Source organism: Uloborus diversus, chromosome 2, assembly GCF_026930045.1.
Source record: "Uloborus diversus isolate 005 chromosome 2, Udiv.v.3.1, whole genome shotgun sequence".
Taxonomy (NCBI): domain Eukaryota; kingdom Metazoa; phylum Arthropoda; class Arachnida; order Araneae; family Uloboridae; genus Uloborus; species Uloborus diversus.
In genome coordinates, this window is record NC_072732.1 from 148,771,192 (window position 1) to 148,785,925 (window position 14,734).

Here is a 14,734-nt window from a genome sequence, read left to right on the forward strand (position 1 = left end):
TTACAGAAAAAAAAAGAGTGAAAGAATGAAAATTTATAGCTGTGTTATCCTTATCTCATAATGAAGAGTAATACGGGAGCAAGATTATAAACAAGAACTTGATTTACAATATGTTCTGCTGGCCGTCCATCAGGTTGATTGACCGATGTGTACGTAGGAATCTGCCGATATCAGTGCGAAGTTGTAAAATCTCCCCCCCCCCCTCCCCCCAGTCTTGTTATCCGTGCAAATGAATGAACTGCGTCTGTGTAAGAGACTTGTAAATGTTTCCTCACATCACAAATCCTTAATGTGCCTCCATAAGTATGATTGTGGAAGGAAAAAATCCAGTTCCTTCTAGCGATGGGCAACCTTGTTCTTTTAAACGAACCGTTCATCAGATGACAAGGGCGGATCCAGAAAATATGTTTAATATATTTACCCTTTTGTAAATTCTCAAGCTTCCACCCTCTATCATTATGGAATATCGACTCTCTTTTTTTTTTTTTTGGAACTTCCATTTCTAAAATATTCCGACGGAGTCTACTGAACCCCATTCCTTTCCTCTTAACGTCACAAAGGTGTCCTATAATTGCTTATTTTTTTGGATGACTCAATTTTTAAAAAAAATTCCAGGGGAGAGTCCCCGAACCTTATCTAATATGATCTAAGATCGTCTAACATTGAATTTTTGGAACTTCGAAAAACTGCCTGTATAAAGTTAAAATCCCTATAAATTAAGTGTGAAGAGATGTGCTACGTTTGCGTTTTCAAGACTGCAATTCTGAAAAAACTCCGAGGGGAGAACTCATTTTCGTAACTTTTTGAAGATCGTCTAAAATTACCTTTTTGGAACTTCAGTATCAAAAATATGCCTAGCGCGATTTCCTGCACCTCGGTTAAGAGGGGGCGCTCGACCCCATTGCCCCTCTCACCTGTATCCGCCAAAAACAAACGATCGCTTATGTTTTGACCCGTACAAACTGAACTAGTTGACACAAACGACTTCGTCCAGTTAAAAAAACTCTACGAGACTTACTCACGTGGATTGAAAATGTTTCATTGGATTCTCTGTATTCCTTTAAGGAAAAGCGGCAAAAATTACCTAAGAGTTGGAAAATACAGGAGACCCTCGTTTTACGCGGGAGTTACGTTCCACGAAAATCGAAACCGCGTACATTGAGACCTAATACTAGTGTTAAATAGGGGTTTGGTTCCGCAGATAACAAAATACTTCATTCTAGCGATGACTAATTGTATAATAAGTTTATATGTACTTATATCGACTCTTATGCACAACATCCATAAATAAAACAAATTAATTTCGTGTTCTGCTTATAAAGAGGAGCTGGTTATGGTAGTCTTTTGGCAGTCGTTAAGAATTTTTCTCCGTAATTTTTTTGCAGAGCATTAACGCATCCATGATCACTTGCGTCATTTCCATGATAGAATCTTCCTTCACTAACAAATCAGAAAGATTATTTCTATTGTCTAGGAATGACTCAAAATTTTCAATGAGAACGTTTTTTTGTTGTGCGTCACTGACGTCGGTATCCTCGTTGGTTTTGGCCTCCTTTGTCACTCCTAAAAGATTTTCTTCCAGTGAGTTCTGAACTGTGTGAGTTTAATACCTTTACTTCTGAAAAGAGCTCTGGAACCAATTGCATAAAATCTCTCCAGTAGCCCCCAAGCTCGATTATTAGTACGCCAAAAATCAGTTGATTACGCGTAATCTGAAATCTTTAAGAGTTTGGAATTTGAAAGAGGGAAAAATTTTATCTGTTTGCATTGCCGCATCCGCGTAAAATAAAATTTAGGTGTCAAATCTTAAACTGCGTATAATAGAAACTGCGTAAAATAAACATACGTAAAACGAGGGTCTACTGTACAGTGTACACCAATACAAATTTTAACAAGAAATATTTTATTTAGGTTAGATGCATAAAGCAATTATAGTTCATTGTATAAGTTATTTCTCGGTAACCGAGTGGCAAGACATGCTATTACAAAAGTCGCAGGTTCGATTCTTGCATCGTACAAAATTAAATATTTAAATTGTGATTAATAAAAAAATAAAACTGACATGACATCAAAAAATTTTCAAAACTAATTTAAAAATAAATAAATAAATGAGTACAAAATCACCGAATATCGTCATATAAAAAAGAAATTGTATAAAGCAAAAAAATGATGTGCAAGTAAAAATTCAAAGTAAAAAAAAAGAATAATTGAATGTGTTAAATGAAAGTAATATCAAAAGACACAGAAAACTAAAAAAATGAAACTAAATGAGACAAAGAGAACTATACATAAAATAAATATAACCTTTCAAAAGAACGGCCGTTCATTTTGAAATAGTACAGCACCGTTCATTTTACGGAATCGATATTATAGACCCGTTCGGTCATGAATGGCACATCTTTAGTTCCTTCCGTCGATTTTTGAGTATACCAGCAAGAAGCTGCAAAATCGTCAGTGTGTTCCGTGAAAAAAAAATTGCGGTTACAGTTTAGAATTAAAGCGAAAAATTATTTGAGTTATGTTATAGTTTACAAAATTAAATAAAAATTCTGAACCCAAAGGGCACTATATTGTTTAACTATTAGTTCACTAGGAAATGCGGTGCGCGCCGTCAGGCTGGTATTCTAAAATGAGCTTTTAGGTGAAAAAAAAGTTTGGGGACCACTGAATTAGAGCGCAGTGGCGTACCTAGCATGGGTGACACCCGGGGCGGTAATTTGTGGTGTCCCCCCCCCCACACACACACACAAACGCAAAAGAAAAACGAAATATGTAATCATGAAAACATGAAATTCATACAATTTTCAGAAATAACTACATTTGTGTAAAACGGTATTTTGATTGGGTTAATGTACAAAAATCAAATAAAAGTGGGGGGTCCGGGGGTTTACCCCCCAGGAAATTTTTCAGATTTGTAGTCGTAAAAATGCATTTTAGCTTCATATTTTTCAACAACTTGCATTTTCACTTTGTATTTCACCCTCCCCCCCCCAGACGTTTAAAACCCGAGGGCGGACCGCCCCCGCCCCGTAGCGACGCCACTGTTAGAGCGTTATGAAAAACTCGGCATCTAATCCTGCTTTTTATTTGAATTACTTTACTTAAACAGGTATCTGATGATCAGAAAAATAGTAATTAAAATGTGTAAAATTAAATAACTAATCAACGTAACACTAAATTACATACTATACTTTGTTATTCCAGTCATATTTGGTCATGATAGTTCCAAGAAAGCTTCAAAGGAAATGTTTACAGTCGGCTTAGCATTATTTACATTATTGTGCAAAAGATTTGCACTTCCTATTTGATAACATAAATGCATTAACACTTGTATATTAGCACGAAGCTGAACCACTTTGTGGCCGTAAGCTGTCATTACAGGTAATTAAAATCTTTCATCCAATTGGGTTATCCATAATTGAGTGGAAGAAAATGGGTGAAGACCCTTTTAATTTTCTTGGGATATAGATGTAATTCGATGTTAATAGTCGGGTGCCAAAATTCATTCGCGAGTCATTGGACTTCCTCATTGTAAGTGATATATTTGGCCATCTGTCTTCATTATACCATTAATTCTGTCCTGATTTCGTGGAAACTTGCCTTCCCCAGACATAATTCAACCAGTTTTATACATACATTGAGAATTTAGCGCCATTTTTCGTAGTTTGCAGCAGTTTTTTTCTAATACGTACCATTTTTTCACTCAGCTGTCATCTAAATTATTCTCACTGTATTCATTCATACACTTCCATATGAAGATGCAGCTAATTAGAGTATTACCACTTCAGTATCTTCATTCGATCTGTAGTTTTTGTAGCGCTCTTTTATTTGAATATGTGACAACCGTACTATGACAAGATTTATTTCAGAGACAATTTATGCAATGAAAGCTGTGGGAAGTCCGACAGGAAACTTGTCGTTTAACACAAATATCGTGGCAGAATGACACCATGCTGTCAGTTCAGCAAAAGTTTATGGTGATGTCCAGATAAGAATTTTATGTCACTACGGCATGTGTCTGCAATGACTAGACACTGAGACTCAAAGATTGCTTGCATTAGTTAATGTTTTTTGGCAATTATAATACCAAGCTAACTTGTTTAATACATACGTACTGTGAAACCCCGATGTTAAGTTTCTTAATCTGGACTAAAAGACGTAAAATATGGAGATTGAATTCGACGTCTTAGTTACAAATTAGGTTTTCGCAATCACAAATAGCGATAGGAGTCTACTCATTTGGTTTCCTGTTTTTACAAATGTAATGGAATGGAAGTGACCAAGAAATTTGCACCCGCCATATTATGACTGATGATTTTCTAGAATAGGTAAGACGAGGCATATCCATAATTAAAAAAAAAAAAAAAAAATAATAAAAAAAAAAAAAAAAAGATGATTGGGATGCGGTAATAAGGAGGAAGATTTTATGGACGATATCCACCAGCACACTTATCATAAAGATTAATTAAAGCTTTTAATGTTACGTATTTTTATTCTTATCAATCTTAAATGATTGGGGAATTAGTAATCTGGAAATTATGTATTTCACTGAAGTTTTGCTTTTCAAGTTCATTTATAGGTGAATGTATCCTGAAGAAACATTTTTCACAAAAAATATCTTTTTAAATATATAGTCTGCTTGAGTTAAGCCCGAAAAAAAAAGAATAAAATGAAACTGCCTACGATTTGTAACAACGACGACGAAAATTTCGCTCTCTAAATGAATATTAAAAACAAGCATAGTGTCCTGGTAATCTAAAAAATCAGAGCAACATAAGCCTTGGACACATGAGGATACTAATCAATTCGTGATTGCTCACTAAAATATCAAAATTCAGGATTGAAAGAATATTCGCCGATAATTCGCCGATATATATCATGATATATATCCAATATTTATTTTGAAAACATCATATTTTGTTGTTTTCGATATTTTTTTTCAACTGCAGTAATCCCAATATAAAAATTATACTCATATTGTTCATTTATTAAAAATAAACTAAAAGTTATGCATTATATTTTTATGATATATTAATACATCTTTAATACAGCAAAGTATTTCTTTTTTTATATTTATTTTTATTATTAGAAATGTAACAATTTTAAATCATATTAAAAGTACCTAATTAAGTATTAAAAGTTAGTCAGAAAAAAAGAAAATGTCTTATGACTGTGCAGTGCACCAACTAATGCATATTTTTTGTTTCTGAATCATATAACTGTGTAAAAGCAGCCAACAGAAGAAAAATGAATGAAACAGTTAGTGCCAAATTAACATCTTTAAAATTGACAAAAATGTAAAATGAAATATTAAACATAAATAATGAGAGAAACCTTAATTAAAGTCTTAATGTAACAAAATAAAGAGTGATTTGAGGATACATTTATTATTTTGAAAACTTTAGTTTGTGCTGAATGAAAATATCGGATATATATCAAAATATCCGATGTTTTCGAAAATATCATGACATTACCCTGGAAAGAATCCACATAACTTCCCGGAAGCGTTTAGCGAAGTAGGTAAAAGCTTTTAATTATATCATAATAATGAATTGAAACTGAAATGAACGAATTCAAAACTTTATGCAGAAAGACTAAAGATATAAAACGAACAATCACTAAGTTAAAATTTTGTTTTTTTTGGGGGGGGAGGGGGGGCAGTCGGCGGTTCGGGAGCCTTTTTTTTTCAGGAGGGTTCAAAATTTTTAGATCCGAACCAGATTGAACCTAAGTCAAATCACCATCAACACGCCAACTACGCAAAAACATGTCCGTCATTTAGGGATTCATGGGGGTCAACTGCCCCTCCTTTTGTTTTTTTTAAATAAATGCATTTACAGGCAACTGGTCGTGGTTTTCTCAGTTTTACATGTTATAATTATTAATAAGATTTACACATTAGTGTGTACCCTTAACCCCTCCTGCTCCCCTGGTACATTTTGAAATATCAAGCCTATGCAAAAGCAATGTTATGTGACAATGGAAGCAGTTACTATAGAATTAATTCGATCCTTTCTCCTGTAAACAGTAAGAGAGCAAAGAGACTTATGATTTAAACTTACAAAATATTGCTCTTATTTTAATAATTAGTTTTTTCCGCCTTTCCAACAGGTGCCGCGAATGCCCAGTTCCCTTTAGCAGCCGCATATACAAAGATGGACGATGTGGATGTGATTGTTTCGATCGACAAAAACCTTGCATCAAAATTAAAAGAGGCAAGGAACCTCTGTCGAGCATTGAAAGAAGGTAAGCTGGAAGGACATTTTGTTCATCAACAGTCAACTGTTTTCTGTCTACATCTTGATGATTTATCATTATAAAAAGCAAAACAAACTCATTGAAAATTTCTGGAAATCATAAGTCAATAAGTCTTTTCTAGTTTTAAACTTCGAAATTTTTCGATATTCAAATTGAGTTATAGTTAGTTCCTAATACTCTAGATGTCGCCACTATTAATCAAAAAATTGCTCTCCTTTCGTTGAAATTCAAATCAGGGGAGGGGTCTGCATTCTGCAACTAAACCTACGAGATGCATACGATCCAGTCGCGGATACAAGATAGGGGGGGGGGGTCATAGGGGTCATGACCCCCTTCTCCAAACCTGCAATAGTGTTTGAAAGATCGAAAACATAAAACAAAATTGATCTAAGCCGTTAAAAATTGTACATATGGGGCATTTCATAAAGGGTTGGATAAAAGTAGGGGATTGATCATGGGGGTCGTAACCACCCCCCTCCCAATCTGCAACAATATTTTGTAATCTGTTATAAGGTTCATTGCATTTGAATTGTGAAAATGACTGCTTGAAGAAAAAAAAAAGAAAAGCGTGACCGAAACCATAAAAAACAGTGAATAATTTTCGAATCCTTTTTTTTTTTTTGGGGGGGGGGGGGGGGGGGGGGGTTACTGTTACTTTTCTACTTGTATATGTATTTAAGACAGTGAAATAAGTTTTCCTTGATACAGTCTGCGGCGCTGTCTTCAGGAACCATTATAATGAAAAGTAACAAAGAAATGTCTGACGCCCGATCGCTTTTTATGCAATAAATTTAATCGACTATAGTTATTGTAAAAGTAAAACTGCATGTAGTCATCGCTTCAATCGATAAAACATTTTAATGTGTAAATGTTTTTTATGTATAGTCGCTGCAGATTATTATTCCTTTCTGTTGTAATTTTTAGATATTTCGCTTTTGGTCGTGTTGAGTTGATTTTTAAGTGTGCTGTAAATAGTTAATCAGTTTAAATTAATGTTTTGGATTTAGTATCATGCAAGAAATAAAAAATTTCAGCAACGTGTTTGCGCAAAACCTCATTTTATACGAAGGTTCCTGAAAACTAGTCCACTGTATTAGACGATAACCCTGTTGAAAAAAGCCTCGTTTGTTAGAAAAGAACTTCATGTAACAGGGGTTCCCAAACTTTTCTGACTAGCGGCACCCACTTTGGGAACCCCTAACCTATAAAAAAAACAGTGAAGCGTTCGGGTGACAAAGCTCTTTTTTTTTTTAGAAAGTTGAAAAAAATAAAAAATAAAAACCTGATGAACCCAAAACCGATGGAAACATACTTTGAGACTGTGACGTCTTTATCAAACTCCGATTTTTCCACAATTGGAAAAAATTAGTCGGTGAGTATTGATCAAGTTCAAATTATATTCATAAAATATGAAGTTTTTAAATATAATTTCGACGCATTTTTCACTAATATTTTAAGCGATGTTTTAATGGTATTTTTCTGCATTCAACTTGGATAGGGGTCGAGTATCGTGCTAATTTATAATCAAACATGGATATGTGTCGATTATTATGCAAATATTTAATCAACCAGGGGTTTTGTGATTCGCACTTTTCAAAACCTTTGAGTTGTCGTTTCTGGAAATTTTGGGCTTACAACACATTCTAAAACGGAAAAATTATTTCGAATGAAAACTTTTGAAATTATGTCTTTGAATGATTTCGATGATTTTTTATACATATTTGAAGAGTTTTTTTAAAGGGGGAGAGGGGGACTCGAGAGCTTCCACATAGTTTCAGAAAATTTCACACTGTCTTCAGAATTTTTTGCTTGATTCTACTATCACCCCTGTAATAAATATATTAAATTTACTAGCTGTTCCAGCAGACCTTGTTCGGCCACAAATTTTTTCTAGGATTCAAAAACTCTGTTGGATAATTTACAGCTTCGTCAGAATCGCAAATTGTATCGATCGATTTGTATGATACCAAGTCGCCAGTATCTCGAAGTTTATAAATCGTCAACCTCCACATTTTTTACTGCCAAATATATGACTCTTTCTGCCAGCCACGCATGATGCATGTATTGTATGCGTACATCGCGGTCAATAAGAACATTTTCTCCAATCAACGATGGTGAAAAAATTATTTAGCAGTTTTATGCATTCAAAATTTTCATTGACAGCAAATTTTCATTCGTCGATATTGTAATATAATACTTGTTTACGCTATTTGGCAATACTGATTTTAACTAAATTAATTGGCAACAATAGCTTTTGTTCTTTTGTCATTTTATGTTTAAAGAAAGCTTAGTTAATTTATCTAGCTTGGTTTTCAGTAAATAAAAGCTTTATTCTTTAAGCCATACCTACGTTGTAATGATTGTTTATAACAATTTTATTTACTGATAACATTTGAGCAAGCAACTAAATGGAGCAATTACTAAAACCGGAAAGGTTTGACGTGGATCCCACAAGCGTTGGCGCAGAGGCAAAGTGGAAGCACTGGTGCCAAACCTTTTCTAACTTCATTTCGCAAATTAAGGGCATCCAAGACGGTAACAAGCTTTCCCTATTATGCAACTATGTTTCTGCAACAGTTTATATGTATATCAATGATTGCACAAAGTATACAGATGCCATAGCAGTCTTAGATGCTTTGTACATAACAAAGCGCAATGAAATTTTTGCGAGACACTGCCTGGCATCAAGAGCTCAGCATAGTGGTGAGTCAGTACAGGAATACCTTCAAGCACTCAAGCAACTTAGCAAGGTCTATAGTTTCAAAGCTGTCAATGCAGAACAGAACAAAAGCGAGTATGTCAGAGATGCCTTCATTCGTGGCCTCAAGAACTCGCGCATTCGCGAAAGACTGCTGGAGAACTCCATTGTCACCCTGGAGAATGCGTTTGATCAAGCCAGAGCCCTGGAGCTGGCTGAGCATCACTCAGCTTCTTACCTCTTACAAAACCCTTTTATAACTGGGGCAACCACGGAGAACTCGAAAGATGACGATGCTCATCAGCTTGCAGCAGTTACCCCAAATCGCTCAAAGAGGTGTTATTTCTGTGGGAATGACTATCACCCTCGGAGTGCTTGCTCAGCAAAGGATTCGATATGTCGAAATTGTGGAAAAAAAGGACATTTCCAGAGATTATGTAAGTCCCCATTTCAACAAGGCAAATCACAACAATCCAGTGCTTCGTCCTACCTCCTCGCTTCTGCTTCTGTCTTCCCCCATTGCCTTCAAAAATCGGTCACTCAAGTGGAAATTAATGGAGTGAAGCTAAATGCACTCATAGACACTGGGAGCTCTTTAAGTTTTATCAATGCGTTTCATGTTCAGAGATGCCGCGCAAAAGTGAACCTTTACTATGGAAAAATAACCATGGCGAATTCGTCGTTGACCACGGAACTTTCTGGTTATTGTACTGTTTCAGTCAAAATGCAAGGTCATAAATACAACAATGTGGAGGCATTAGTCATGCGAAACTTCTGTGTAGACTTTTTAATAGGTCACAACGTATTAAGTGATCATTCGTCGGTAGAGATTGACTTTAGAGGAGAGAGACCTCCTTTACGTATATGCTCCCTGGCCGTAGCCTTAGTCCTACCTGTTTCGTTGTTTTCAAACCTTACACCCGACTGTAAACCTATCGCTACTAAGCCCAGGAGACAAACCAATGAAGACAAGCAGTTCATTGCTTCTGAAATAATTAAGCTCATGAGCGAAGGCGTTATAGAACCCAGTAATTCCCCTAGGCGAGCTCAAGCATTTATTGTCAAAGGAGACACTCTTAAGAATCGCATGGTAATAGACTACTCACAAACCATAAATAAGTTTACCCTTCTGGACGCTTACCCTCTTCCAAGGATTGAAGAATTAATTTCCGAAATCTCTAAATATGAAATCTTCAGCACAATAGATCTGAGGAGCGCCTACCATCAGGTACGAATCAAGGACTCTGAGAAGCAGTATACTGCCTTCGAAGCGAGTGGGAAACTCTATCAATTCTTGCGTGTCCCTTTTGGGGTCACTAATGGTGTAGCCAGTTTTCAGAGGACAATTGATATGATTATCGCGAATGAAAAACTAGAGGGTGTTTACCCCTATTTAGATGATGTAACGGTCTGTGGTAAAACTCAAACTGAACATAACAACCTACAGAGATTTTTAGCTGCAGTAAAGAAGTACAACTTAACCCTAAATGAAGAAAAGTCCCAATACTTGGTAAAATGTATCAAGTTACTGGGTTATACCATTTGCAATAAGGAGATTAAACCTGATCGTGATAGATTGGCTCCCTTTATGGATATGCCTGTGCCCAGAGACACGGCCTCTTTACAGCGAGCTCTAGGGATGTTCGCACATAACTCTCGCTGGATCGCCAGCTTCTCAGAAAAAATACGCCCTCTCTTGAGCAATGGACCTTTTCCTTTATCCAAGGAAGCTGTGACAGCTTTCAACTCTCTAAAATCTGATATAACCAATGCCTCACTAGCTGCAATCGAGGATAAAATTCCGTTCAGAGTTGAAACAGATGCCTCTGAATTCGCAATCTCGGCTACACTTAGTCAAGCAAATCGACCTATTGCATTCTTCTCCAGAACCCTCAGCCCATCAGAAAGAAAGCATGCCATCATTGAAAAGGAGGCATATGCTATTGTAGAGTCTTTGAGAACATGGCGACATTACCTGATCGGCAGACACTTCGAGATTTTTACTGATCGGAAATCAGTTGCTTTTATTTTTGATCAGCATCATAATAGTAAGATAAAAAATGAAAAGATTATACGTTAGAGACTGGAACTGGGATGTTTTAAATATGACATCATCTATCGACCTGGTAACAAAAATGCAACAGCCGACGCTCTTTCTCGAGTAAGTGGTGCTTCTGTCCCTCAAGTAGATTTGAATATGTTGCATGACTCTTTGTGCCATTCTGGAATTACGAGAATGTACCATTGGGTGCGAGCAAAGAACTTACCTTTTTCTCTAGAAGACATCAAAAGAGTTATAAACTCATGCAAATGTTGTAATGAAGTAAAGCCTCGTTTTTTCAGGGACGAAGGCAAGTTGATAAAAGCAACTTCTCCTTTTGAAAGGTTAAATATTGATTTCAAAGGACCTTTACCAGCTGTATCAAGGATCCGTTTCCTCCTTATGGTTGTGGATGAGTTCACCAGGTTTCCTTTTGCGTTTCCATGTTCGGATGTATCTGCTGCCACAGTTATTTCACATCTCCAGAACCTTTTCTCGGTTTTCGGAATGCCTGCCTATATACATACGGATAGAGGGTCATCATTTATGTCCAGTGAACTGAAAAGCTTCTTGTCCTCGCTTGGTATTGCTACAAGCCGTACTACGGCATACAACCCTCAAGGTAATGGTCAAGTTGAAAGGTACAATGGTATAATTTGGAAAACCATACAACTTGCTGTTAAATCAAAAACTATTGCAATAGAACGTTGGGAGGAGGTACTGCAGCAAGCACTACATTCAATTTGCTCTCTGCTGTGCACTGCCACCAACTCAACACCTCACGAACGTCTTTTCATTCATGCCAGAAGATCATTCAACGGTCGGTCTTTGCCTACTTGGCTCTCCCGCCCTGGTCCTGTTCTTTTGAAAAACCATGCAAGAGCCAACAAGTATGAGCCAGTTGTGCAAGAAGTCCAGCTTATTGAAGCAAATCCTGAGTACGCTCATGTAAAATATCCTGACGGACGCGAAACCACTGTTTCTTTAAGACACTTAGCTCCAAGAGGGGATGAGGACTCTACTTGCGACGATGAGTCGAATCATCTTTCCCCACCCCGTCAGAATATCAAACCGACTGATGATCTACCAGAAGAAGCGACCCAACATACTACATTGGAAAAATCTTCATTATCGCTCAGCTCTCCAGAATATCATAAAGGAACGCCACGCAACAGTTTCGCAGAATCAATGAATGATGAAGTTGTCTTTCGCTCTACCAGAGAAAGGCGCCAACCATCCTATCTGGCTGACTATGTAACAGGCTGAGAGCTACAATCTTGTCACAGACTGTAAAAAATAATTAGGAGGGGGTAAATGTAATATAATACTTGTTTACACTATTTGGCAATACTGATTTTAACTAAATTAATTGGCAACAATAGCTTTTGTTCTTTTGTCATTTTATGTTTAAAGAAAGCTTAGTTAATTTATCTAGCTTGGTTTTCAGTAAATAAAAGCTTTATTCTTTAAGCCATACTTACGTTGTAATGATTATTTATAACAGATATCTGACAAAGGGTCCGAGAATTTGTCAGCAAATGGATCTTGTAGCATTTGGACGCACATGCTTTAGCTGGACCTTTTCAACATTTCGATATATTCTGGGTTATTTTGAAAGTTCAGTGGCAGCTTAAATGCTGAATTTTAAAGTTACTGCAGTTCCAAATGATGCAACGGATAATGCGATGTCATCATTAGATCACATTTTAGCAAACATTGGCAAAATGAGAAATGTTTTGCTAGTTCACATGGTGAATCCCCCCTGCCCCGAAAAAAATGCACCTTGACCAGCCGAAACTGCCAGAGGTATAATCGGAATGTCACTATCCAGTTTTTTTTTTTTTTTTTTTTTTTTTTGACCCTTAAAAAAAAAAGAATGGGAATCTAAAAATACCTATAACCCTAAGGTTTCACCCTTCCATTCTTTAATCGCGAATTTCCCTAAAAATACCCCTGCAAAAGAATCAAAGAGCGAAATTGAAAATCATTGCAAAAGCCTTGCTTAAATTATTCAAACATTTTATTTGTTATAGCAGATGGCAACAAATAAAAATTTTAAATCTTTGAGAGTTTTTCGATGTTTTGCCAAAGCGTCACGTCATTTTTATACTTGGTAGCCAAAACAATTCTAGAGACACACCTATCGGTACGATACATATACATTACGACCTATTCTCATACCTGCCAAATACACATAAAAAATTACATAAAAAACGGTCGAGCCGTTTCGGAGGGGTTGCAACACAAACACCGTGATATGACAGTTTTAGATATTAGATTTTTTGACTTTTTTTGTATTTCTTTTGTTTGGTGTCTAAAATACCTATATTCCCAAAATGTACCCCTCCTAAACATTTTTTTCGCAAGTCTCCCAATTATCAAAATGCTAGCAGTACCCGCACAGCGATGCCCGTGCTAAAAATTTAATGGAAGTCCGTTGAATAAAAAAAAATTGACGTCCCCCTCCGCCTCTGATGTGAAATGATCGTTTTTCTTTGTATGAAATGAGTACACACCTTTTCAAAAAAAAAACGAGCTGATGTGTGCATCACATGACTTCCTTTTACTCCAATTTAATGTCATTTCCCCATTATTCGCTATTTTAATGTGATTCAATATTTATTCTCTAAATATCACCAACAATGGCCAAATTGAAACCAAAAAAAAAAAAAAAACTCCGCCAAATTTGTCGCCAAGTTGGCGACAAAACTTGGCGACCAAAAGACTGGCGATATATCGCCAAGTGTCCGACAAATTATAACGCCACTTGAGTTTACATCGAAATTAACAATGATTTCCCCCCAAAAAGGTGCAAAAGACCCCCTTAGGAACATCCGAAAGCAACCAAAAGGGGAGGTGCACAACTAGACCCCACTACGAGTCTATGTACCAAATTTCAACTTTCTAGGACATATCATTTTTGAGTTATGCGAGATACATACGCACATACGCACATACACACATACGCACATACATACAGACGTCACGAGAAAAGTCGTTGTAATTACCTCGGTGATGGTCAAAATGGATATTTCGCGTGTCTATACATTCTTAGGCACTTTTCCGCATGTGGTCGAATCGAAAAAAAAACTCAACATTCATTTGGGGGTGAGCAAAATGGAAATTAAGGGCGATTTTTGAGTGAAAATTTTTTCGCGAATACAATACTTCCTTTTTTGTAAAAGGAAGTAAAAAAAACACTATTTAAGTTTCTTTGGAATTTAAAACGTTTCGTCAAATCATTAAATTAGATTTACAGTTGCTTGAAAACTCGATTTAGCGACTGAAGCGGTTTTTACTGCAATTTTAACTATTTCGCCAAATAAACAAAAAAAGACATCAAATAATATCTTTCAAATGTAAAAATAATTCCGCAGTTCTATTGTTTATCGCCAAACTTGCCCAGCAACCACGCTATAATAATCCATCCGTCTAACGAAAAAAAACATCCCGTGGAACATCCAAAAATCGTCAGAAAAAAGAAGAAAATGTCGTACATTTCACTCGGATAAAAACAAATCCAAAGTTTCTTTTCTTTCAAAACAAATCGCCAAAACAATGAATTTTATTAACGGTTGCCTTAAAACAATAATCCTAGACTGAACTGCTCAGCGCTTAACGGGTCAAGCGACCACGCTCCGGAACCCAGCCTTTTTGCGAGTGAAGCGGATGTTTTTTCTTTGGCAATAATAAATGTTTCGCCAAACAAACAAAAAGGTATAAAATCACATTAACAG

At 36.2% G+C, this 14,734-nt stretch overlaps 1 protein-coding gene across 1 annotated transcript in view; it reads left to right on the forward strand.

Moving 5' to 3' along the window:
* LOC129217400 (uncharacterized) overlaps positions 1 to 14,734 on the forward strand; it is a 108,495-nt gene that overhangs the window by 63,538 nt on the left and 30,223 nt on the right. The window contains exon 5 of the mRNA XM_054851697.1: positions 6,112 to 6,246. Coding sequence (XP_054707672.1) covers positions 6,112 to 6,246 — 135 coding nt within the window. The remainder of the gene's footprint in view (positions 1 to 6,111; positions 6,247 to 14,734) is intronic.